The following is a 26,870-nucleotide window of genomic DNA, read 5'->3' as shown; positions in this document are numbered from 1 at the left end:
GGCGATCTCCTATTTCATTGGAAATATGGGGTCATACTGCAGGTTTCCGACACCCAAACAGCAGTCTTTAGAATTAGATTGTTGTCAGGGTTACTCTGATAAGAGCTTGAAATTTGTCTGCCACATATACTATGCACAACATTTTACTGCAATTCTTTTTTTATTTCGGTTAACATTCCTGCAGACAGACTCAATCGGGTAGACAGCCAGAACCCAACCGCGGATGTAAACACAGACAACTATTGATCATAATATAACCATGAATTTTAGAAAAATTTTTGCCCAGCTCTCTATGATTATTTTTTTTCCAACACAGGAAATGTTGTTTTGCGAAGATAAATTCCTCATCCTAAGGATCACATCTGCTCTCCTTGACCTGTCTATGTGCATGGTAACCATATCAAAGACAACAAGGCCACCCACGCACAACTAAGGCATCTCTACTCACAACTCTTCTGCCTCATTAATGGAAAATTAATATACATAAGGAAAAAATACTGCCACAAAGACTCATCTTGCATTTTTGACTGTACGTTCTGACAAGCAATACATACGCTCAGGGAAAATGGATGCATACATATTCCCTACCTAAACAAAAAGAACAAACTAGCAGGTACCTCCCAGACAAAGTTCTATTTATTCGGTTCAAAGATTTAATCCCTCAGATTTAGGAGGAAGCCCTTGGGTGACACAAGTCAGGTGTGATGGCTTTGAAGTCCTCCCTCTATAAATAAAGCTTTCTGGCTGGGGCTCACTTTTCCTTCCGCTTGAAGGAAGGGGCTACAGAATATGCTGCCCGTAAAGCTGGACTCCGTCAGTCACTGCCGAACACATTAATCCTGACGTGTTTAGCATTAGAGTCAGACAGCAGCAATGGTTTTCATGAGATCAAAGAAAAGAGTGGACTTACCAGCACACTTCCACCAGCCTTTGGCTGTCTAGCCAGGCTCACGCCCATCCATTCATCATCTCTGTCTTCTCTGCAGGTCTTTCCACAGAGTGTGCCCCGAGAATTGCCTACAGAAAGATCAGAAAGGCAGCAAGGCAAGGAGACATGAGTTTTAAATACCCACCAAAGAATCCCTACAAGAAAAGAGATTGCCCATCAAACATCTGCCTGACAGTGCTTTTCTTTTCCCTTGCATCCTGATTTGTTTGAGTTCTTGTATGCATTTTGAGTTCTTGTATGCATTAATCAGGGCAATGCTCTCACTCTTACTAGGCATCATACAAATACATACTAGAGGACAGACCCTGTCCCAAACAGCCAGCAGCTATTACAGCATCTCCACAGCTCTACTTGAATAATCCATCCAACTGAAGTCAATGGGAGATATGTGGGATCACCTGCAGAATGCAATCAAAGCAAAAATTACTCTTGCAAATGAGTTCTGGGGCATTTAAAAAAAATTGAGGCCTAAATCTTTAGTCCTGTCAGGCAGTATTCATGAATCCTTAAGAGACAGTTTACATTACAGTAGCAGGACAAATCAAACTTAGCCAAAATACTGTTTTAACACATGTAAGCTTCATAAAAATAAATTATACTTGCCTCATTCATGAAAAAATGAACAATACTAACATGCCTTTTTCATAGGCAGAGAAAGCAGTAACACGCATCTCACCAAGAAAAGCAAAATATTAAAAGGCTTCAGTTCTCTCCATTGGAATCCAGCATGAGATTTTAGATCAGAGTTTTACTTTAGGACTCCCCTTCCCCCTGAGTTGGGACAGGACGTCAAAGAAACCAGAGTCAATCCTGGTCACGTGCAATACTGTACAAGCATGGCTCTCACAGAGAAACTTATTTCCTTTAGCACAAGAAGCAAACCCAAGGAATGATTTGCTGCATTGTGAGGGAACCCACTGATCGACACGTTGCTAATAACACCACACATCACGGGCCCACCACGGCACCGCCTGGGGTCATCCCATGCACCCCTATTTCAGCACTGCCTGGAGCAGGCAGCAGCACTCCCAACCACTCACATACCCACCGACATGCTGCAAAGCCACACCGAAGCAGGTGGAGAAAAGACAGCAGCTTAGGGTAAGCAGGGAAAAATGCACCTTTGCCTGGTTGCTCGCTGGAGAGAGAGAGAGAGAGAGAGCAGGGCCACTGGGAGAACACCAGCCCCAGGTGGGATGCTATTTTGTAATGCTGAAGAGAATATGACACCATTACTACCAGTGCTCAAAATCTGTCAGGAGAGGCTGATGAATCCCTCTCAGTGTCTTGGGGCCTCTTTGAAGCTGTCAGGAGGATTGCTAGCCATTTGGGGTATGGTTTGGTATTTTTTGGTTTCCCCCGTCTCCCCCCCCAAGCATCATAACTGCCTACCTCGACCCATATCCAGTTCTGTGCATCTTCTGTCAGGATTGGTATGGACTCGACATTTAAACACTGCTCCTGGGGACTGAACAGAGGCGCTGTATTTAGATTCTGCCCTGGGAGCACCAACCAAGACCCTGGAAACCAAAAGCAAAGTAACAAGTGATTAATTTCAGGAGAAAAGGAAAAAAAAAAAAAAACCAACAGCAAGGTTCACATTGCTAGAGCTTCCTCAGCAAAAGGACTTCCTCCAGCAACCTTGTAAAATGATGACATTGACTCACAAACTGAAAGCACCACACACAATAAAGGCATTTTTCCCCAGCAAAGCCACAAATACTTTAACAAGTTAAATTTCCATTAAGATTGTAACACATTTAAAGCACCACCCCCCACCCCCAAAAGCATTTAGGAAATTATTAGGAGAGACAGGAGCAGCTGCACCCATTTTTCCTCAGTTTTAACTACATCCCTATCAATCCAAGAACCCACAAGAGCTAATACACACACCCACGAGAGGATAAAATCTGAACCTGCGTGCTTGCCAGCTAGCCAAAGATTAATAAGCTTGTTTAGAAAGTTGAGGCACCCCATTCTCAGAACACTTTATGTAACTACAGCTTTAAAAGACAACAACAAAAACACCCAGCCAACAACACAGGAGCAAACCTCTTCCACAGTGCATTGCTATCAACCCATGTTTATCACTAAGGCTGTGAACACCATACCTGGGCTATTTATCCTGTGTGAGAGCTAGTGTCTCTGGGAAGCACCAATGTACAAGCTCTGACCATAGGGTTCCCTAACATACCCTTGAAAGATGATGAGCACTTTTTAATCAGTTGTGTCACAATCCAGTTAACTGTTTAACAAGCTGGCAGCTGCTCATGCCCTAAGGGGTGCTTTTTGCAGAGGATTACAGGGGAGACACAAGTATTAAGGGAGCCCTTTTACCACCTCCTCATTAAAGGGACAACCTTTCTCAGCTGATTGTGAGCCCAGATCTGGGCACAGGAGCATGAGGAGGGAAGCTAAGCAGGAGGAAGGCAGCTCCAGGGAGGGCAGTGGGGAGCACCAGGTAGTTTAGTACCAGTTCTGCAGATACCCTTGCACTGTGAGTCAGGGCAGAGCTTCTGCATGTAACAAAATCCTCTCTGAAGTTAAGCCCAGGGCTAGAACTAAGGGTAACCATCTCTAAGAGACTGAGCCTCCAGCACCTGCATGCACAGATCCAGCCTGCTACTTGGGAGGCAGCAGCTGACCAAGGAGAAACTCTTCTTGGTTTAGCCACTAAAGGGATAAAGAGCTACTAGTGCAAAGTCAGTCCGCATACACAGCCCACCCACAGCACAGATGGACAGCCCAGCACAAGCCCCAAAATTGAAGCTTTCCCTGTTTTAAGCAACCTCTCCTTCATCCTCTAATTTAAAGTTCCATCCCCAACCACCACCCATCATCACCATCCCAGTAAACACAGGGAGACCCAAGGCACAAGGCATGCACGTGTCCAGGGTCAACCTGAACCACCCGCAAGAGCTGTTCCTGCGTCAGTGTCTGGTCTATACAAAACAGCAGCACATCTCCACTGCCTACACGCTTCCCAGGATGAGACAAAACTGTCCTGTGGCACTTGGAAATACATTTACAAGAAGAAGAGAAACCCCTACATTAAGCGACCATTTTCTCCAAAGTTTCATGAGCTAAGCTGTATCATTTGGAGAAGTTTGATGGGGCTGCACTCTACAATGCACATCATGTTTTCACAAGTGAGAAGAATTAATGTCCGAAATACTTAGGTTGCTAAAACCTACAAAGCCTGCACACATTGAGGAGCAAGCGCAAAGGAGCCTGAAATAATAGCTCCAAATGGAAATCCCAGTAGGCAGGCGGCAGGCAGAAAATCAAATGCCAATCATTTCATTTACACAGGCGATGAATGCATGTCATTCACTTATTGACATTCATGAGGTCTAACAAAAATAAATAAGGGGGGATACTAGTAGCTTAAAGAGTTATGAGTTCAAATTGCAAATGGCAAGAAACTGTTTCTATGACCTGTTATAACAATAAGAAAATGTAGGCCACACTGACCTCCAGTTTAAAAGAAGCTTTGCTCTAAGCTTAGAAAAGCAAATATGTTTCGGCAATTAGTGCACAAGTTACCTTGGGTTGCAGAATGCAAGATGGAGATGAAGGAGCCTAAATCACAAAGACTCTTCAGCTCTCTTTAAAAAGCTGAATGGGAAAAACTGATAATTAATGATCTGAGTAGGCTACTGGCACAGATAATATTGCTATCTTGAGCAAATATACCTTTCAAAAAGAAAACATCTGTTGCCGTTTCTTTGTGTGGACTGAGCAGAAAGAAGCAGCCAGTAAAGGCAACTGGTGATGTGTGCCAAAAGCAAATCTATTTTGGATTGTCCCCAATGCCCATACATTCAAATTTGGTACATTACCTACATCACATACTATGTCATATTAGGATCTTGTCTCATTCTTTCACTCTTGCACCTAGACCCCAGCAGGTGAAACCTTTGCAAATCTACTGTTCTATCTGTCATGAGCCATGCTCCTCGCCTGTGGCCTAAGACAGTCACCTTCAGGGAGATGGGAGATTTTCTGTTGGTTCACATGCTTTTTGCTTGGTCAAGTTGGTATTTGCCACATACCACTTACTTCGGTTTTATTCAAAGGTTTGACACTGGAATATTTCCTTTGTCAAGAAAAGAGTCCTCTGCTCTTTCATAAAGTTTCTGTATGTAACAGCTTAACTGTTGGAAGAAAGCCACCTATTTAATTTTCATGACACTTTTCAGCAGACCTGGATAGAAGACTCATTTGCATCCAAATATTTTGGGACTCATCGAGCAAAACAAACGCCTGTTTTGTATCCCCCCTACATATTAAAGCACCTTTGAAATCCTTTGCAATTTCCGTGAAACAACGCTGCAACCAGAGAAGGTGTTTTTCTCTGGTACCAAACTGAAACAGAAATACATTTCAAACCAAAGCCTTAGAGCCTAATACAGTCTTCTTGCATTTCAGTGCTGTAGAGTCTTGCCTGGCATAAACACAGAAGATACGTAAACAGCCAGCAGAAGTAGAACCCTGTCCTCTTGCTATTATCAGGCAACCTTCTAACATATTCCAACTAGTTTAACCAGCTCTCATTTATAATAGCCTAATTTTGTGGTAGAGATTTCCAGTGCTGCTATAGGACTACCTGGGTTGTCAGCAAGCAAGCACCAGCAGTTCTCCAGCCTTTTGCCAAAAGGCTTATGATATGGGCAGTACTCTTTGCAGAGATCATCAATGAGTGCTGGCTCTCACCACAACCATAACAGTCTGCAGGAAGCCCCTAGGATATTTGTGAGTAGCTGCATGAAAACAGCTTGAAGGGGAAACCCCATCAAGAGAAAGGGATTACTTTCCATCAGAGAGAACCAAGGGCAGTAGGAGTGGGGTTTGGGGCCATTTTAGGGTCACTTTTGCTTGATGTGCACAGAGCTTTGAACCAAGTACTGGGGTCTAAACTGACATGAGGAGCAGCAGGCAGAGAGACCGTTTAACCTTCTGTTCTTGAATTCATGCTTGCACGATGAAGGACAAATGCCCTCATCTGTATGGAGACAACTACACAGCTGTGTGGCCAGAAACCATCACATTGCAGGAGCCACAGCAGTCAGTATTAATGGATGACAAGAAGCTTTTTTGGCTGCATGGAAATCCACACCTCCTTAAAATTACTTCCTGCAGAACAGTAACTATCACTTTGCTGGTGATTGACCCTCGGGACATACAGATTTGGAAATTAAGTGCTGCATTTAGCAGAAGGAACAGTGAACGAAAGTGTCGAGCTGACCGATGGCATGGAGAGATGCCAAGCACATTAAGCATCAGCCTACAGCATGCCCGCAACAATTAGGCAATCACAGCTCAAGGACTGGGGAGTATAGGTACCTCACCTCACTACAATGTTAAGTGGCAGAGAGAAAAAGTCTTTAAATATCCTCGCATACCACAGCAGACTTCAAAAGCAGCACCAGAGGAGGGTGCACCATCAGCATATCCCAGTTGAGTTTCTTCCCTTCAGAAAGGTCTCTGTCACATGCTAAGCCCTTGAATAAAAACCTCAGTGATTCATCCACTACGTGCAGAGCAAGAAGGGGGAGGGCTGTTATTTGGACAGCAGATGGATGACCTGTGACCAACAACAGGAAGCCCAGGTCCCCTGAAATGCCACGGCAGCACCTACAGCATCACTACATCGCTCATGCAACATAGCATTGTTAACACAACACCCAGCCTCTACATGGTCGGTCTGTTCCCACACCTTCCTTCTGGTTGTACACAAGTACACCATGCACTAACAACACGAATCCTTCAGCCTGAGATGCAGAACAGCCTTTGTTATTTCAGCGGCAGCTCAATCCGGTGAAGAGCACGGCCGAAGGAATGAAGCAACAGCACAGAAACCAGACTCATTCCTTATTGTAAAACTCACAGCAGGACACCATGCAACTAAACTGACTGCATTACTTTTTCGTGCCAGATCATGTTGCCAGAAAGGATAAAGTTGTTACCCTGGACTTGCTGAGGGATTTGAGGGTGTCAGCAAGAAGGGGGCATAGGGAAGGGAAAGGAGAGAGATAAAGTAACATCGTATTTTAAAAAAGAACGATCCGAGATGTCACATTATTAACATTTTTTCACTGGGGCAAAATTGACATTTGTTTCTTCTTAAACCGTCTGAAGGAAAGCAAAGAAAGCAACATTCTTGGTCGCTTTGTAGGGTCTTTACTCCAAGCTTCAAAATTATATCCAGAGAACAGAAGCACTTCAGCTTGTCTCTGCTCCAAATGCAAGTAGCCACCTGGTTCCTTACTCTACTGAAAACGGCAATGATGGGGAACCGGGTAAATCTTTCAAGATTTACAGTCATAAAACCCGTGTAAGGAAGGAAAAGGAGACATTGTCAGAAATACAATAACCCCAGCACATCTGTGATGACAAACTTTTCTTGAGATGAAAACCGTGCAAAAACTCCTCCTAAACGGAAGCATCATTGCAATTAACCATTTCAGACAGGTCAAAGGCACTGACTTACTCCACTGTCGCAGTGGAGGCTGAATAACCATATTCCACTATAATTTCTGTGTCGAGGGCTGTGTGGCAGCCTGACTATTCACATTTATCTGATGTGATATTTCAAACCAAATATCCCCCTTTTCTTTCCTCCTGCAAGAATATAAATCCTCAAGAATCACCAAACCCTGAATTGGTTTACCAGATATGATCAGATATGATCAATCACATTTTTGCAGGCTCACATAGTGTACAGCTCACCAGGCAAACCATGAATGGCCAAAACATTACTGTCTAAAGTTAACTTAGTTTAACTACTGCCCACTGTAGGGTACAGGCCAAATAGGCATGAGAAACTGAAATCATAACTCTTCTTTGGATAAAGAAAAGCTACAAAGCTAAGAAGAAAGCTGATGCACAAAACCAAACAATAACCCTATGACTATTAAGAGAAGCTATATACTACAATGGGATGAATTGAAAACATTTTTATTATATATTCTCTATATCATACTTCAATCTTTCCACAGAATATCACATCTGAATGAGAAGGGAGGAAAAAAAAAAAATTAGAAATCACCCAGCCCATTAGGGAAATAGCTCTATAGCTTTGCACACAAAAGCTTCACACACAAAAACCTGACAAATCTGAAGAATGTTGTCACCTCTACTAAACATTTCCCTCTACACTCATCCAATAACTGGGATTGTTTCTTGTATTTCAATAACCTGCAACGGGTAATCGCTTTAAACAGGAAATCAGGCACTTTTATGCTCCAAAGTGATATCTGAAGGCAGAAATAAGATTCTGTACAGTATAAATATGGTTTTAAAATAGTACTATATAATACTGCAAGCCTTTATGCCCAGTTGAAGTGGGCATAGCTAAAGGCACTGACAAGGGTTCAGCCCTTTGATGGTCTGAATGTCAAAGAAGATGGGGCAGATCTTTTAAGCTTTCCAGAAGCAATATGTTAAATGCTTAAAATTGACACTATGTTGCACTATGCAAAAACCCTGCCTGCACTCAGAATACGCCCATCCGGTACAGGGGATGGCATCTTCAGAAAACTGGAAGAAGGCTGCATATACTTTTAAGAGCAGAGAAATTCATTGCTGTCCCTTGACCTTTAGGCTGCAGGCACACATGCATACAGCAAAGTAGAGTCAAGGAGACTGTAAAAAACTCATCTCCCAAATTTATTATTTCAGAGTCTGTTGGGCACAGGATTTTGAAGCACCCGTGAAAACAAACTCCCTGGTTCCAAAATGGAAAGAGGAGCTTTCCCATCAGTGGTGACAATCCCAACCTTACAACTTTTGACAGTGCTGATGCTGACCATATTAAGCTGCTGTTAACCCTTCTGGGTGTTCAGGCTAGCAAATTATTTATTTAAAAACACTTCATGTTTGGTTTTTTTTTTCTGGGTGCCATAGCCACGAAGAAGGTCCATTTTCAGAAAACTGGAGATTTTACTTTTCCAAGCACCAGACTTCTTAGAGATGCCTGCCTTCAGACAGACACCTAACACGGCTAGCCCAGCATTGTTTCCAAACAAAGTGGGATATCTGGGAGACTCTCCTCCCTGGTCCACCACCCCTTCCAAAAACAAAAAAACCCAACCAAACAAACAAATCACACTAGCAGGTACTATCTGAAAATAATTCACGTTATTGATCAGAATGACAGACACCTACACAAGGAGCAACAAATAATGTCATTTTCATGCCACCATACCCCACTAGATCAGCATTTCATTCACACCACCATGAATCCCCAGCAATTTGTGTTGAACACAAGTCACTTTCAGCCTTTATATCCTTTGTCGATTCCTGCCCCAAGTGAAGCATTGCTTTAAACTGAGAGCTCTTCTTCTCCCAGAACGCTTTTCCTCTATGAAGTCTTCTGATAAGTCTTTAAAAATGGATGCTCTATGAAAGCCACTATGCAGAAAGGCAGAGCATACAACTACTTGTGAACTAAGGGGTGTGAAAGAAATTCATTTTTAAAGAACTGGATGCCGGCATGAATACATTTATTTATATCACAGTGCACCATAGTTCCAACATCAACAGCTGAGTAATCGGGCCATATCTAAGTGTAAAGATAAAGACAAGCTTTGTGGACATTTATTGGCAGCAGTGGCTCCTACTCACGTTAGAAGTGCACCAGATGACATCAACTCAGTCCAATTAAGAGAACTCAGTTTTAATTCTAACAAAGAGCCTCTGACCCAGACAAGAGAGAGACAGACTATGCTCCAAGGCTCTTTTCAGTCAACGGGAAAAAACAAGAAGCTTGCCAGTTTGCATAATTTTTTGAGATGTAGACAAACTTTCTATCATCGTTCCTTTTTTTTTTTTTTTCTTGAAAGTTACACAGACATTTCCTCTACGGTCCCTCACGCCAAGAGCGGGCACACAGAGGGGACGGACGCCTCCCGGTGTGGAAACGTCTCTCCAGCCACCGGCGGGATTTTCTTCCTCGCCAAGGGGCGCACGGGGAGATCGGCACTGTCCGTACCGAACGCGCTGCTCCCGCTGGAGGCGACCGCTACTAAAATCTTTCCCGTTTAACACGGCGTGACCGATCACCTCGCGTACCCCGCGCGTTTTCTGCCAAGGAGGAGACGGGCTGCCGAACGCTCCCCGCGAGGAAACGGGGCCGCGCAAAGCGCCGAACCGCCGGGCGAGGGACCGCGGGAGGACAGCGAGCTCCCGACGCCGAGCGCCCGCTGCCAGCCCGGGACGGACACCCCCGAGTTAAAACACCGCCCAACGGGGGGGGTCCCCGCGTTACCGCACGGCGAACCCCCCCGGCCCACGGCGGGCCACAGCGCTGCCTCCGCCGCGCCCGCCCGCACGACGGGGCGGAAGGAGCGCGGGGGAGAGCCCCCGGCGGCCGGGGCGGAGGCTCCCGCTCCCCGCTGGCCGCGGGGGGTGCCCCGGCGGCGCTGGCCCCGCCGCCGCCCGCGCCCCGCGGCTTGACCGCCCCGCGGGAGCGCAGGGTCCGCGCTACTCACCACCGCGTGCTGTCGTGGTAGTGCTGCAGCACCGAGTACCCGAAGAAGGAGCCGTTGGGGCCCTGGAAAACCACGGGGCGACCCACGTCCACGTTGTAACAGCGCGCCAGGGCCACCCACAGCAGCGCCCACAGCACCCGCGCTCCGCGCCGCCGCGAAGCCGCCGGCATCCTGCGAGCCCCCGGGGCAGCCGCCCGTCCCGGCGCCGCTGAGCGCTGAGCCCCGGCCCGCCGAGCACCGCCCCGACCCCGCCGCCGACTCCCAAGCGGCGCGGCCGGGCGCGGCGCTTTTGTGCCCGCCCCGCGGCTTTCGGCTCGGCTCGGCTCGGCTCGGCCCGGCCCCGCCGCGGCTCCGCTGCGCCCCGCGCCGCGACGCGCGGGGACTGCGCGCCCCGTCCGCCCCGCTCTGCTCTGCTCCGCCCCCGCGGCGCCGGCGCCCCCTGGCGGCCGCGGGAGCGGGCAGCGCGCCGCCGCAGCCGCCCGCCGGTGAACGCGACCTGCTCCCCCTCGGCCCGCCCCGCCCTCTGGCATCCCCCCCTCCCCGCTCCGAACGGCGCGGCACCCGTGGGCGTCCCGCGAGGCCCCGCCGCCACCCCTCAGCGTCCCCCTCTTCCAGGGAAGATCTGTGGGTTACCCTCATTTTTAATCTCATTTTGTCCGTCGAGAGTCGACGGCTGGAGGGAGAGAAGAGGGAAGAGGCACCAAGCTGAGGGCCAGAAAGGGGTGCTGGAGGAAGCGGTCGCCGAGCGTTTGGGGTCGTCAGCCCTGCCCGACGCTTGGCACCTGGAGAGGGACAAGTCACATCCAGGGTGACGGAAGAAGGGCCCGAGTCGCGTCACGCTGAAATGAGCGGGAGATTCTCCTGGGAAAAGGGAAGCCGTGAGGTGAGGGGGTGTCTTTTATCAGGGCAACAGGAATGAAAATACGTTGGGGGAAAAAAACCAATCAATCAGACCTGTGTTTTCCAGCATAAGTGCTTGAGGTCTGAAAAAGAAGCGGCAACCTTCGTGGCTAAGTAAATGCTGAAAATAATTGCTCTAATATTTTAACAGTTAGACTCTCTGAGACTGAAAGTAGTCAGTCAAACATGCAATAAAAGATGAGCAAGGGCAAAGGCAAGAAGAGAGTCTCCTCCAGTGGATAAGACAAGGGTGACATATCATCCTGCAAGGAGAAGGGGAGGGGAGTTACGTGCTAGAAAACCCTTGGGCCCATAGAGCCCGTCCTTTCATGATTCAGTAAAAAGCAATACATTTTAGTGCTCAGGATTCATGAGAAACCGTGTTTAGATCCCTCTTGAGGATCGAGACCAGGACCTCAGAGAAGAAATGCTCCCTCAGAGGTAATCAAGAGTTTCATTTGTTGTTGTGAGCCCTGGCTTTGGCTGGGTAACTCCACGTTCTCCCCTTGTGCATGAGGAGGTGCACTGGGAGAAGCAGAGCAGATCCTGGGAAACACCAGAGCAGAGGGGCCAGGAACTCTGAGATGACGGGAACTGCTGCTTCTGGCAGGCAGCTGGAGATGGGCAGCCAGGTCCAGTACTTCTTGCGTAGGCACATGACGGTTCCTGGGGAATTTGCTTTTGATGACAAGAGCGATCTCAGGGCAGAGTGCTGGAGGTTGGGGCTGTTTGAGAGCTGGTGTGGGAAAACGCTGTTGCAGGTCGAATTGTCTTTCAGCACAGAAAGCTCTTGGTGAAAGTCTCATCATTTTCTGCAAAGGGTTTGCACCAGGATGCGTGTTCAGCAGGGAGGGAATTTTGTGGTAAGCCGTTTCATGACATCCACGTGGCTCTTTCAAAAGCATAGCCTGTTTCTGCAGGGGAGCATCCTCTTCAGGAAAAAGAGTGTTCATAAGCATCACCCTTGAGCATCGCCCTCAGAGCAAGCGCCCTGGTGCCATATGTATATGTTGCTGTTTAGAAACTGCCATTTTTGACGTTGACTGTGATGCCAGAAAGTGGACATTAGCGTAGGCATATTCCAGGGACAAGTTTAATAAAGAAGTAGTAACTACAGAATTGTGTGGTGAAAAGAAAAATCAGTGGAGGAAGGGAGGGGTTCCAGGCATCAAGGTATTTTATGTTTGCTGTGTAAACCCTAGCGGTACAATTATTTCAAGCTCTTGTTCAAAGTGGCTTGTAAGATGGTTGGCAATAGTGCAAGCCTTCTCTTCTTCATGTAAGTATGCCCAGGGATATGGAGAAGTGAACATTTTCCAGTCTTAAATTGAAGTGGCACAGTGCTCAACACCAAATAAAAAGGAAAAGTCACTTATCGGTAACTTCAGCCTTCAGCATATGATCAAATTGAAAGAACTGCTTTGCTCGTTAGAGCACCAAGTGAAAACAACTGGGCATTTACATCATATGAGCAGGGAGATTTATAACATTTAATGAAAAGATTTTCACAGGGGCTTTATAACTGTGCAATCAATATGGATAAAAGTAATCTGATTTAGGCAGAAAGTCAATATGCCATGATTAAGCAAATTCCACAAATGACATGCAATCCCATTAGCACTACCAAGCCAAACGCTCTGCCTTTTGAAGCAAGAAAGCGATGGGGCTTTTCAATTAATTACCCGGGCACTGAACAACGCTCAGACAGCTCTCTGACAAAGTTAAAGGAAACGTGAGCTGACGCGCTGGAGAGAGCGACGAGTTCATCCATCTCCAGAGGGAGGAGGGAAGCAAGGTGGCTAGATGAGGTGAACGAAGCACTTGTCTCTCACGTAGTGGAGCGCTCTCGGGAGGACTATTTCAGCAAGAAGTGATACATATGGAACTGTGTCAGTCCATAAAAAAATTTAGCTCTCCGTTCTTGGCAAGGAAGACCATCCAGAGAAAGGCCAGGAACACTGCACTTCCATCCATTTCTTTCTTTTACTGCGCATCCAAATACTGAAGTCATCTCACAACATTTAATCCAATGGGAATTCTGTCAGCCTGAGCAGAAACAGAAACTGCCTGTCTCAATGGCGTAGGTTTAGCTGATAAAATCCTGGCGTGCCATTTACAAAAGCAATGGGAAGCATCCAACTGCAGCGACAAGCATCATAACGATGGACTGTTAAATGAATACGATGGTAAAAATAAGGGTTGAGAACAAGGACTAGTACATTAAATCGTGTGCCAACCTTTTGCGAAGGAACCAGACTAGGAATAGCTGTATCTGCATTTCTACATACCTGTTCTCACTCCTTGAACCTTGATGTTTGCAACATCTAGGGAGGCTCCATACCTGCACCGTAGGGCTAATTTGTAGTTTACACCCACCTAGATTAATTAGGCACTTAACTGGAATTTAACATGTTGTATTTTGGCAGGCCTCAGTCTCCAGATTACTTTTTAAATTAGAAAAGTTATCTGTAAATTGAGGACCATCAGTGAAACAGCACCCTTGACAATACTTTTTAATTAATAACTTCAATTGTAGAGCTCAGGAAAAAAAAACCCAACACAATAATATTCTGACTGTGGAAAGAGAAAGAAAACAAATGCCCCATGTCTGCACTGCTTGCAGATTCAGCTGTGGACAGACCTGGTCCATCAAGACTGAGTGTTAACAGATAGTTTCCCTCCTGGATGCCTCTCTTCCCAAAATGCCACTTCACACATGATTTTGGTTTTGGGGTTTTTTTTAATACATATAATTTTGCTCCTGTGCTGCACATATTGAACTCAATATAATTTTCCTTATTTTTACCAATACCTTTCTTAATTTTAAGACACTGCTTTTTGGTGTGCTAACCATTTGCCTTTCCTCGCATTTGTATCGAAGTGGTGCTGTGGCGTTCCCACGGTATTATTGTGGTTGAGGTTTTACCGTCTGTTTTAAGCCAGTCTATATCCACAAGTAACTCTGCGTTTTCACTGACTTCCTGCAGGCACCCGTGACTTAGGCTTACAGCAACTGTACTTGCATTTGACCATCTTTTCTGAGCCCCGTCTGTTCAGGTATGGATGTCTCTAACCTGGCCCCAGCGCCCTCCCGCTCCCTCCCAGCCACAGCTAGGGAGTGGCTGTGCTCCTGCATGGGGACAGGGCTACGTCCCCTTCTCCCGCCCTGGCATCCATCAGCAGGGACATGCTAATGATGGGAAGGCATCCCATAAGCTCATTAATAAGAAGGCTGCTGCCTCTCCCAATCATTATTCATACGTTTATATCAGTATGTGCTTAGCGAGGAGGTTTAAAGTGAACTTGTGTTAAAGCTTTCCCATCGCGGCTGTGAGACATGCCGATTCTTCATGTGCATTCTCCATATTTCTCTGGCAAGTGCTCAATACAAGGAGATCGGTAACTACCTTTGTAAATCAGGTCTTAATGATAATACTGCAGTTTATGTTTAGTCAGTTCCCGCAGAGCTGTGTGATCTGATCCACCTTCAGACTCAGCTGTAAGGAGCTCAGGAGGTGGAAATTCTTTAGTCTTTCAGTGGATGAGATGTTTTCCAGACATTTTTGGTAGCTCTTCTTGCCTAGCAGGTGAAGAACAACCTCTACAGTTCCTCTTCCACTGTGGCTTCATGCAAAAGACTGATTGTGGTTGCCTCCCCCATTGAGGGAGAGAGAAGAGCACTGCCACCTTTCATTGCACTGAGAGGAGAATGGAAAAGACTTCTCTTTCCTCCCTTCTTTCAAGCCCTCATCGCTGCTGAAGCTGTCAGAGAGGAGCTTTGCTTTGTAACAAATACATAAAAGGAGTTAATACAAAAGACCAAAATATTAATATATATACATAAAATATGATACATATCACATACTTTGGATAAAAAGGGAACTCCCCACACTCACTTGCCTCCCAGAGAATGAGGTAGGAGACAGTTGGATTGACAGGGATGGAGCTCTGTGCTTCCAAAACGACTACAGTCACACTGAGAGGAGCTGCCTACATTTCAACTCCTACCACTTCAGCCTGTCAGACATCAAATCACTTGCAGCATCCAGGCTTACTGGCAAATCCAGATTGTCATGATACAAACTACACCTTCCTATGTTATTCCCATTAAATTAAGGAGAAGTTGCCCTCAATTTTTGCATCAAATGCAGGGGGAATTACTTTTGCTAGTTAACATGTTCAGGCTGAGTTCCCACTGGAAAACTAAATGAGGTGCCTACACTGATCTCCTCACATAATATACTCATTTAATTCCTACTGGTCTGTCCTTGCATTTGGCTGTAGCTAGCTCTCCAGCTGGAGTAAATAGGAAAGAAGGAAAATTATTCTCTTGCTGGTACTGTTATTTGCTGGTTTTAGCTCTTCAACCACTGTCACCTTTCTCGTCAAGCTCTACTAGAGTTTTCTAAACAGATTGAGAATCCAAAAAGTTTTATCTGGGTGGAAGACAGAGCCAATGCAAATCTTAAGTGATACAGAAGCTGATGATTTCATCAAAAAATCATCTTCTTGTAATAACAGCTAAAAGAATAGAGCAGAAAGCCAGAATTTTCAGAGCCTCATATGCAAAAATCAATTGTCCCGTTTTAGGTATTTAAGGGATTTCTTTTCTTAAGCTGTACTGTTTCAGCAGCAGTCCAGTTTATTTAGTGATCCAGTCCCTCCATTTTTCTATCCCCTTGAAAACTATGCATTAACATTGCACTTAAACACTTGCCCTGGCTTTCAATATCGGGGTATATTTCAGCATGATTTATGGTCAATCTGTGCCCAAATGAAAATGCATCATATAATGTAAAACATATTTCTAAAACATTCATCATATGTGGTATGCCAGTAACTGAAGGAATTTACCTGAGCCAAGTAAGATAAAAAAATCCATCAGGTAAATTTTTCCCATTTGATAAAGGTTTTTTGGGTTGGTTTTTTGTTGTTTTGGGTTTTTTTTTTCTTTCTTTAGTACATCCAGATCTCTGCATTTTCATACTCATGCAACAGACCTCTACTCGGCAGTCTCTATTCAGCTATGCTATGTACTTCATTAAGTACATGCTTAAACATGAGTGCGTGCTTGTGCTTTATTGACCTAAGGGGAACTGAATGGCAGGTCTAAAGCCAAGCATGTGCTTAGGGTGCATCAGGACTCAGGCTACATTTCGGATACACTGCTAACAGCAAGTAGGTTTTGCACCTCTCATTTTCTGACAGCCATCATATGTTTGTTTGTATGTGGTTTGAATTACAACCTTGCCGTACGTATTCATATACTATATATTTAAAAATGTAGACACACACATTGCAAACCAAACACACACAGGCTTCTTTTGAATTGCTTTGTGTTCACTAGAGTTGGTCTCGCTAGTAGGCCTGTCACTACATGGTTTTATTTCACACTGACACCATTGAAATCATGTACGCAGTCACTCAGAGTTGATTGAACCTCATTACCACAGCCCAGGGATCAACAGATCAAACAACTTTTATCATCATAACAAGAGGAGACATACTTTTATTTGGCAATATACTGTAATCAAATCCTCTATGTGCTATTTCTTTTGATGTATAAATAAGGAAGACCAGTGAATAAAAATGTGTAAATCTGAAAATAAGCCATGTTGCAATGTATTCCAAAAGCACATGCAAGGTGACTCAGGTAGTTACTCCTAAAACAGCTGCGCCAGGCCCACGAGGCCTTTCTTAAGCAAAATGATGAAGAAATTCTGTTTCCTTCATCTCCACTGACAGATGCCCATCAGGACCACTGTGAGGACAGGTTATCAAGGTACAAGAGCTATGGTTATGGAAAAGTGAAGCTCCACCGGTGGACGATCCAGAGCACCCGAAGCTGGACTTTGAAAAATGGTCAAGAGATAAACCCCCTCTCTCATCCGTGACTACAGAGAAACTCTGGAAATACTAACCTCGCTACACGAAAGCTAGCCTTTGTCAGTACCTCCTAAACAATCACTGAAACGCAACCAAAACCATGACAGCCCTAAAACATAACTCATGCATATCCCCATACTTAAGAAGGTTGATATGCTCTTAATTAAACTTGCTTGCTAGCATTGTCTCAGTCTCGTCTAACTTAATGTTTTTTGGCTAACTAGCGAGCTCTCACCCATGGCTGAATTTTAAAATCAGACTAGATGAGGCTGTTGAACATATCATACAAGCTAGAGAAAAACGCGTCACTAGCTTTCAAAAGGCATTGCCCCAGCCTATAGCTTTTCTCCATAATCTTCTTAATAACCTCATGGGGATTATAAGTAAAGGGGGTGAATACTGAAACTGTGGCTTTTCACAAAATAGCTCTTTTTCCCAGAAGACTACCTCTTTACTGCTAGCCCTGGACTTCTGGGAGAAGTGCTAGGCTACCTGGAGAAATACATCAAAGAGAAATGACAAATCAAATCCCCCTACTGATTACCATTCTTTGTCCAGCATCAGGAGGGGATTAGACCTGCCACAAAAACTGCAGTTCTACATCAACCTCAGGCTGACAAGAATTCAGGTATCTGAGACAGAGACACAATCGATCCTTATCACAGTTTTCTTAAGTAGCTTAGCCCTATCCCCAGTCTGTATCTGAGTTGCAAACCGCCAGCAGCTCTTTCCCCTTTCTCCTAGAGAATCCTCAGGACAATGGGGGGAATCTCATAAGGAGAACCAACACGCTGCAACATTGCAGTGAAAAGGATAAATTGTAAATGAGTTCTGCAAGCATCACCTCCCATGCAAAAATTCCGTTGATTTCAACCTGCACATTTCAAATGCTAAACACAGCTAGAGTCGACTGTTCCCCAGGCTGGGGAAAGCCACGTTGCAGTCTGTATTTCAGCAATGCTATCACAGCAGCTTATCACAGTTAGCTTTACAGACAGCTAACCCTCCCTACTAGCTGCGCTGTGGCCATACTCAAAAGACTAGCTGATGATGAGACCCACAAAACAAACACAGTATTATAAAACCAGAACCTATCCTATTTTCAGAAATAGTTTTAAATCTAAGTGGAATTAACTAGACTTAAAGATTATACAAACTTAAATGCCATTAGATTTACATGTCTTAGTTTTCCATAAAATTATAGCTCAAGAAGAGATATTAGTTGTATAATTATAGACTGTTGATTGTCTCCTTCATTTGATTTTCACTTTTTAGTGAACCTCCAGTGATAGAGGTCCTTTTCAACAGCCTGGACCTAACCGACAGAAACCCATGAAAAGGTTCCCAGAAGCTTTGATGGAGCTGGACTGTTTAGAATTTAAGCCCAATACAAGTGGATTTTGTCTCATTTATCTCATTTCACTACACCAAAACAAAAATCACAAGTAGGAAACACATACTAGGTATGAGAAAGTCATGAAATACTGACCACATGGTGGATCCTGTGATCCACCACTTTTCTACAGGATACCAAATCTCACTGATTTATACATCGAAGTGGTGTCTCTACTTTCCTTTTTAGCCTCCATTTCTAAATCTATTAGTCTGAGACCCTGGTGGTCACACGAAATTTGGCCACTTGTCGAAAGGTCCACTTTACACCACAGCTTTCAAACATTTTGCTTGGCATTCTTGGCACATCTGCTTTCCATTAGCCAGCCACTTAATGTTTATTATTCCACATGTTAACTATCATACACTCCTTGTGTGAAAAGTTCAGGTGAACAATAGCCTATTTATCATCTTTGAAAGATCCAAACCTGTTCTCCCCACACAGAAAAGACATTTTTTGCAGTTGTGTGCGTGGGCACTCAAAGCTTGAGCCCTTAACCAAATAATTTGGGATACACAGGACCTTTCTGTGACCCAGGTATTCCTAAATTGTCTACTATGCTATGGCTTAATTTGGTGCATGCTGCAGATACACAGTAGCTGAGAAAAGTAAACTGTGGGACTCTGTAGGACTTGTTACTGGCATGAGATATGCCAGAAGCAGCATAGTTATCCAGCTTAATAATGTGAAAAACACTGAATTTGAGCATCCGGATAGCAAGAATGATGCTGTGTTGATGCCAGTGATTTTAAAAAAACAACAAAAAAGAAAAAAAAAAAAAACAAACCCACACCCCTCAACCCCCCACACCCTCTAGGACAAAATTTTTTTTCACGTATAATTCAATTTAAATCAGTGGAATTAAGGCAAGGAATTTGCAATCCCCACAGTGATATTCACTACAAATAACGTGAAGAGAGAAGCACAGCAGTTGTGATAACACAGCAGGCTCTCTTGTTTATGAATGACATTATTCACAGACCTCAGTGACTGGCCCTGGTATAAGAGAGGTTCTGGGAGGAATTTGGCAGTAACAACCCTGTCGTCCCATAGACAAGCAAAAAAATAAGACAAATTTGGAGGTCGATGTGACAGTTTTGTGGTTCACCTGCTGATTTCTACTGAGTTGCTTCTAGCATCACTCTGTTAAAACAAAGTTGCACACCCCGAGCCCTCTCACTCAGTTGATGAGGACTGACCAGGTGGCACTAGCAATGTTAGAAAAGGCTTGGGATGTCTTCCAAAATGGAGACGGCGACTGTCGTGCCCAAGCTGTGAGACTGGGGTTTTGGTAGAGGCTCCTCCATAAGAAATAAATAGTCCAAGCTCAGCCTCGTCTCCCATTTCAGAGAAAAGCAGAACCTTTGGAAAAAAATTAAAGAGTACATCGTGCTTCCCCACCATCCTTGTGCGTTCTTACAGACCTGCATGTCCCAGGTGAAAGCAAGCCATGCTTCTGACCTTAGCAACATTACCAACAAAACTGGGACCAGCCTGGCTGGGCTGGTCACAGTGCACATGAAATCAGATGAGATGTTTAATTACTTTGCCTTCCCTGACACATGATAAATTAGTCCAGGCATCCCAGGGCGATACATTAAACAAAGTATGCTCACAATTCGTTCACAGCAGCAGTGACATGAGATACAAGCAAAGTTTAATTGTCACCTTGTCAAAAGGGCATGAACTGAAGTTATTTTTACCTCCTCTTGTCCACCACGTTTATTTGATTCCCTAACTATAGTACGCCATTACTGCAACCACAAAGGGCTTTCTGAAAACCATCAGGATCCTGCTGAAGGAGATCTATAACAATACATAAATTGACTGCTATTTTTAGTCAATATTAGAGCTTATCTAAAGTAAACGTTAATTCCGGCTTCCCTATAGTCAGCATCCCTCCCAGAAATACACACTCTTATTCTCAACCTAAAAATAAGCTGGTGACTTCATGCATTTGCCTCTTACGCTCAGTCTCCCCACACTACATAAAACAAGCAGTGGACCCATGCTGTCTAGCAGCTCACTGAAAGTCACCCTCACCTTCTCCCTGTTTAAAAACTTATTTCCAAGGAAACACTGATGCACAAGCACTTGAAAGGGTCAGTGAAGACAAATGAAATAAAGTGTTTAATGAAAAGTGTTTAGTGAATAATTGCACATAACCAGCACATAAAAGAGGAGCTGAAGAGACCACCTGTGCAATGCAACGCTGGCTGTCACCAAACAGCTCTCTGGCCTGCAGTGCTCTTGCCTAGAGGAAGCCGCTGGCTCTGCCAAAACTTCTGGCTTGCCCTGCCAGTCTATCAAGGTGTCCACATGTGTCCATCCAGAAGGTGCAAGGTCAAGTCTAGCTCCCCAAGCAGAATGGCTGTCTCTAAAGGTTTCATACCACTACAAGTAACTAAGACAGTGTATCTGCCTGTGCTTAAAAGCCTAAACACAGCAGGTCCTGCGCATGCCCATGCGCAGCACACTACAAAAGCAACCACACATCTCCTTTTAAGACCTTATTCATGCTGGCCATTGCCACTGGTGCATTCTCCCCTCCCCCTCTATTATTATATTAAGCAAGTCACATTAAAAAAAAAAAAAAAAAAGCCCTACAGATGTACATCAGACTGGCCCATAGATAAAGGTGCTCCCCAATTCCCAGGGACTGGCATGGCAGTTTTGTATTTATTCACTGATTGAATAAGGTGAGCGCTGTAAGACCAGCACAACTTCCATAGTATTTTTAGGTAGCATGGTGATATCCTCATCTTGAGGAAAAGTACAAGCAACCTGGATCTCTCCTGCCTACCCTGTATTTATAGCAACATTTCTATTCGTCCATCCTAGAAATGAGGTCCCCCCATGGCAGAACCTGGATAAAATACACAGAAACTGTGCTTCATCTCAAAGAATTTAATACCCTAAGAATCATCACATCCTGAATGTGCTACCTGAAGCAGAGAGGAAAAAAAAAAGCTAGACACCTCCTGTACTGAATTTGTGGTTGGAATAGATTTTAATTCAGTGAGTAACAGCACTGGAATCTCAGGGCTGAAGCGTGCCGTGCTTTAAATAACGTACAGATAACACTCACCATGGCTGCAGGGCTTCAAGGTGAGGACAGTTTCCTTCTATGTGGAAACGCTTTTTGGGGAAGACAAAGCTAGAATTCAGTGTGGGAAAGCAGAACATTTGCTGTCTGAAGATAGCTCAGCCTACCTACTGTTTTCATTACTGTAAAGGAAGACCCTAGTCTTTCACCTCATCCCTCCTCCCCCCACCCCCCTTATTTGATCACCATTCTAAAAGGGCCACATAACTCTGGTCCTAGCCTAAGTTATGAGGAGGGGAAATAATCTCCATTATTTTTAAGGCATTCTACTCTGTATATTGTAAGCCCTAGACAGACATCACAACAACGTACACCAATAAGAACTGTTGGATTGGCTGTGTCTTCTTTTTGTACAGTTTGCAATTTAGTTGTTTCAAGCTTATAGACCACCTCCAGTGGGCTTTTCCACTTCTGGCCATAGGGAAGTACTGCCCATTTTGTTAAGGGATAAAGAAAGTCTATTATTTTCAATCCTGCAGTTCATCTCCAGAATAATTTGTTGCATCAGCAAGGATGATAATTTGGTAGTATCCATAAAAATATATAGATGTGTAAGTGAACCAGAATATCCAGTTACATTAACACAGGATATTCCATTCCAGCAATTCTCATGCATTGGGGCACAAAATCTCATGGGCAGTGGGGAGGTCTACTTCTGGACAGCTTGTGCCTGCTCATCATTGATTACTTCTACCCCTCCACAACAGCTGATCAGCTGCAAGAACAGCTGGAGTCTTGCTCAGAGACATGGCAAACATGGTAAACTCAGAACTTCTACACAAAACCAGTAATATATTTAATACTTCTCATCTGATCTGCCACGATGAATCTTGTATCTCAAATAACTTCACTCTGTACTTACTTCTCTTCTCTCTTCCTAATTCAGATGCTCATTCTCTTAGTTTTCCACTTCAGCTGTTTCTCCAGACCTTGTGGCTTGAGTGAGAAAGACTGGCAAGACTCAGCAGAAGCAGCAGCTTACAGTTTAGGAACCAGAGAGCATAGGTCATGTTGGCTGCACAGAGAGATGTCTGTTCTAAATTTGTATGTACTGTTTGTTTGATCATTTTGATTGATTTGCGAAAGATATACTACTGCCTCATCCAAGTTAGAAAACTTTTAAAGTGTTGCCCTTACTCCAATAAAACTGGACCATGCATAATGCTGCTAAATGCGACGGCTATTTTTCTTGCAGACATCAGCACTGTAACAAGTAGGAGTCATAGATCTAAATAAGAAGACTAAAAATGTTCTTGGACCACTAAAGTTTCCAAAATATAAACAGTGGCAAAGATTACAGCATACACTCTGCTATTCATCCCTTTTCCTTTCAGTGAAGTTAAATGCTTACAGAAATGCTGGAGATTCAGGCTGTCCGGGCACAAAGAGAGGCTGGTACAGCTCAGCAGGCAAAGGCGTCTCTGCCGCAGGCGTGCTGACCTGCTTCAGCACCGGCCCCCAGTGTCCTCCAGACCCTGAACCTGGTCAGCCCCCAGAGCCATGCAGGCCTTGGTCTCCATTTGGAAAAGCTACCTGCCAAATCAAACTGGCTTTGGTTAAGGCAACACAGCTAATTAGAAAAACCTACCTTGTTCATTTGCCCAATGGCCACCAGGTGATGACATGACCTGGGCTGCTCTAGAAGCTGCAACCAAGAGGAGCAAGTCACATATCACAGCAGATGTCTGCACCACACTTAACTCCATCATCATCCATTGCTGTACTGCGATGTGATAGCAAAGCCATAAGATAACACATAGTTACCATGGGCTTAATTACCTCTTCTCTGAAATGCCACATGGTATTAAGTGGCAACTCTAAGAAATAATAGCTGTCACTGTTCTACAATGAAAGAAATCTCTAGAGATGTGCTTACTTTCAGTCAATGTGCCTTTAAAATTACTAATACATACAGGAAACTAACTCGATGTTAAGAGAGGAAGACTAGAATCAGTGTAAACGAGAGCCTGCGAGAGAAGAGAAAATGAAAGGTGGCAACTCCTATATCATGGACACCATGTAGAATAACATGCAACTTACTGCTTGCTTCTGTTCTAGCATCTCTAATTTGCAACATTATGAACATATACAACCAGAGTTTGAAAATCCCATGCTAGCAATGCTTTTGAGGACCAGTGCCTAGAACAGCCACAAGGATTCATATATAGCTGGGTCTGGATATCCCACACGTTGGGGAGAGGTTGCCAGTTTCTGCTCATCTTGATTTCCACAATGAATCAGTAATGGTGTTGCAAAAGAGCTGTCTTTTCTGGAAAAGGCAAATGAAAAATAAGTTTCTCAATTTAACAAACTCCACAGAGGGAAAAAAAAATATTTTCGGTAGCACACATGGATGGACAGTAAGATTGTATGCAAGAAGTACGAATTACAAAACGAAACCAATCTTCTCAGTATTCGTCCTAGTTTTCTGAGAGTCTGGAATCCTCATTTTAGAGGAGAGAACCAGATAGCACGTACTATGTAGGAGAGAAAATAAATTTTAGTATGGCTCACAGAAAGAGGGACTATAAATGGCAGAACTGGAAGTTGGACGGATTTATAGAAAACGTTTTACAAAAAGTTTTAAACAGTATGTTGCCAATAAATATCAGCCTAGGCATTGAAATAATACAGGAATTAAAATCCTGGTATTTTTAATCTAAATTAACAAATTAATCCTTAGGACACCAGAGGATGCTTGATAAACATTTTAAGTCTTTGCTTCATAAACAGATCTACACATTTTTTTCTATGCACATGTGCATGGGTCCATAAAATTATAAATATGATGTATATTGCATCTAAGACTGAGGGAAAGTTCAACATAAGACAATCCAAATACATTCTCTTGCAGGAGCGTCTTCTAACAACGCAGTCTGAACAAGCTTGGGATCCTCTAACCTTTGCTAAAAAGGCAGCCAAAACTTTGATACAGCCTTTGGCTTTTAGCTACGTGTGTCTGAACAAGGATATTTTATAATCAGAAGTATTTGTAGCCTGAAGTGTATTAGTTTATAGTCACATTGGCACTACTAGCAGTATTTTATGACACTCCAACAACAAAAAAAACACTACTCAAAGTGAAGCTCTCATTTTCATGCTTTCACCCTAACTCATTTCCTTTATTTAAACTCTAAAGCATTGCCTTATTTACATATTCTCTTTAAACAAAAATCTAGAAGCAGTTAAAACTTCAGTCTGACAAAACTTGTACTTAACACACTTTCCTATTATGTTAAGGAATAGTTATGTGATTGCTTGTGAGTTATATATAGAAGAGAAAAAAAACATTTAACTTTTTCAAAATGTGAATTTGGGGAGTGGTTATCTGATTTTCATTAAAAAAAAAAATCAAGGACAACTCTATAATCTCCTTTGTGTTCTTTAATTAGGTCACTTAAGGGAAAAAATATTATTTACTCCATCCAATGTTGTACGAATATTACACAGACTATTTCAGTTCGCTCCACTGCACTTAGGTCATGCTTGACAAAGTCCAGTCCATAACTAGTATCTTTCATGGAAAGGGAAAAGAACAAAAACAAAAAACGTGAAAAATAGTCTATCTGTAAGGACAAGAGAACTGTAAGTGATCATAGTGATACTCACTGTCAAAGTAACAGATCCCTGCATTTAATTTCCCAAAGCCTAAGACAACATATACCTTACATGGAAACCTGAAACTCAAATCTACATTTTTAGATTGCTGTAATGATAGCGGTAGCAAAATCCTACAAATCCTCGGCCAGCTATGAGAGGAACATACATTTTTCAGAGCCAAACGTACCCATGTCAAGTCTGGTCCAGGCTGCTGCTGTGTCAGGCAACATCCTGGAGGATGCCATTCTGCTACGCAACATAAGCAAAGAGAAACTCTTACAACTGAAACCATTGCAAAGAATATTGTTTTTTTAAACCACATTTGATACATTTGATGTTTTATAAAAGGAAAAAGCTCAGAAAAAAAACCTAAAAAAACCAGAAGCCACAAATAATAAAGCAGCATAAGAATTAAAAGATTTTGACAGAGACAAGGCAGTGGGAAGTAAAGATGTAACTCTGCGTCCTTAACTATCAAAGGCAAGGCATGTCCCTTTAGACTGTAAACAATAATTTGAACCCAGATGTATTCTTTAGACAGCTCGTGGCCACAATAGACCTTGCAGCACTCAAATTGTTGCAATTCTCCCAGTTTCATTAGGATATAAAACTGTGCAAATAAATTCAGCTTCTTTATTTCTTTTTATGCAGATGACAAAAAAGGTGAATGCCAGTGCATTTGCAATTAAAACAAACAAACAAACAAACAAAACCAAAAAAACCCCCAACCAAACCCAAACCCCAACTGTATCAAACATCCCACATCATTGGCCTCTGCTTATTTTTTGGAGCCACACACAAATAATAGGCTGCTATCCGTGCCCTGGCCTGAGGGTAAGCTAACTGAACAGGACATGGAAAAGCACTGGGCATGACAAGAGAAATGGCTGAACTGGACAGGTAACAGTACGAGAAGCTGACAGAAGGGATAGTGTTGGCAGGAATGGCTGGATCTCACAGGTGGTTATGGGGGAGTTATGTGAGAAAAGGCTGAACTTCCTAGATAACCAGAGGCAAATATTGGGGATGCAGAGTCTTGAAATGCCAACAATGCCGAGGTAATCACAACTCTAATACCATATGAAGCTGAGATTATCTAGGTAACAGTATGAGAAATACAAAATCTGGGTACACAGAGATACAAAATTTTGGCTAGTGCCCTTGGGCACGACAGCTGGAGCAGGACAACAAATCAAATCTGCCAGTTTGGACCACACCACGCTAGCCAAACCTGTTTCTGTGGTCAGGAAGACCCGCTGTTTTCCTTGGCTAACAGGAGAGCACCCAAAGGAACAGACTGAGCATTCCCATAGCAGGATGCATGTTCCAGGCCTGACAGCATCAGCAACTAACCATCGCTTCCTAACAGTACTCAGAAGTATCTTTCAGGCAGGCAGGATATTTAGAAGGCCTGCTTATGTTCAGAGGTGAGCTATTTAGAGGACTGCTGCTCTTTATAAACACTTGTTAAACATTATACTCATGGAGGACTGATCACCGTGAACCATCCTGGCAAACGAGCATACACAGTACAGATGACAG

General features: G+C 43.8%; 1 protein-coding gene and 1 long non-coding RNA gene across 2 annotated transcripts in view; both read right to left on the bottom strand.

The window, feature by feature from the left end:
- ITGA9 (integrin subunit alpha 9) overlaps positions 1 to 10,700 on the bottom strand; it is a 235,452-nt gene extending 224,752 nt beyond the window's left edge. Inside the window, exons 1-3 of the mRNA XM_052796650.1 lie at positions 10,444 to 10,700; positions 2,342 to 2,469; positions 911 to 1,017 (exon numbers count right to left, since the gene is read on the bottom strand). Of these exons, the coding sequence (XP_052652610.1) occupies positions 911 to 1,017; positions 2,342 to 2,469; positions 10,444 to 10,613 (405 nt within the window). The 5' untranslated portion in view covers positions 10,614 to 10,700. The remainder of the gene's footprint in view (positions 1 to 910; positions 1,018 to 2,341; positions 2,470 to 10,443) is intronic.
- Positions 10,701 to 14,107: 3,407 nt separating this feature from the next.
- Positions 14,108 to 26,521, bottom strand: LOC128145866 (uncharacterized). Its single transcript, XR_008236612.1, has 4 exons — positions 25,516 to 26,521; positions 22,591 to 23,997; positions 21,711 to 21,779; positions 14,108 to 15,105 (listed from the first exon to the last, which is right to left on the bottom strand). It is a non-coding gene; the product is annotated as an uncharacterized LOC128145866 (long non-coding RNA).
- Positions 26,522 to 26,870: the final 349 nt, after the last annotated feature.

Source organism: Harpia harpyja, chromosome 1 (assembly GCF_026419915.1).
Source record: "Harpia harpyja isolate bHarHar1 chromosome 1, bHarHar1 primary haplotype, whole genome shotgun sequence".
Taxonomy (NCBI): domain Eukaryota; kingdom Metazoa; phylum Chordata; class Aves; order Accipitriformes; family Accipitridae; genus Harpia; species Harpia harpyja.
This window is presented reverse-complemented; position numbering and strand designations above follow the sequence as displayed.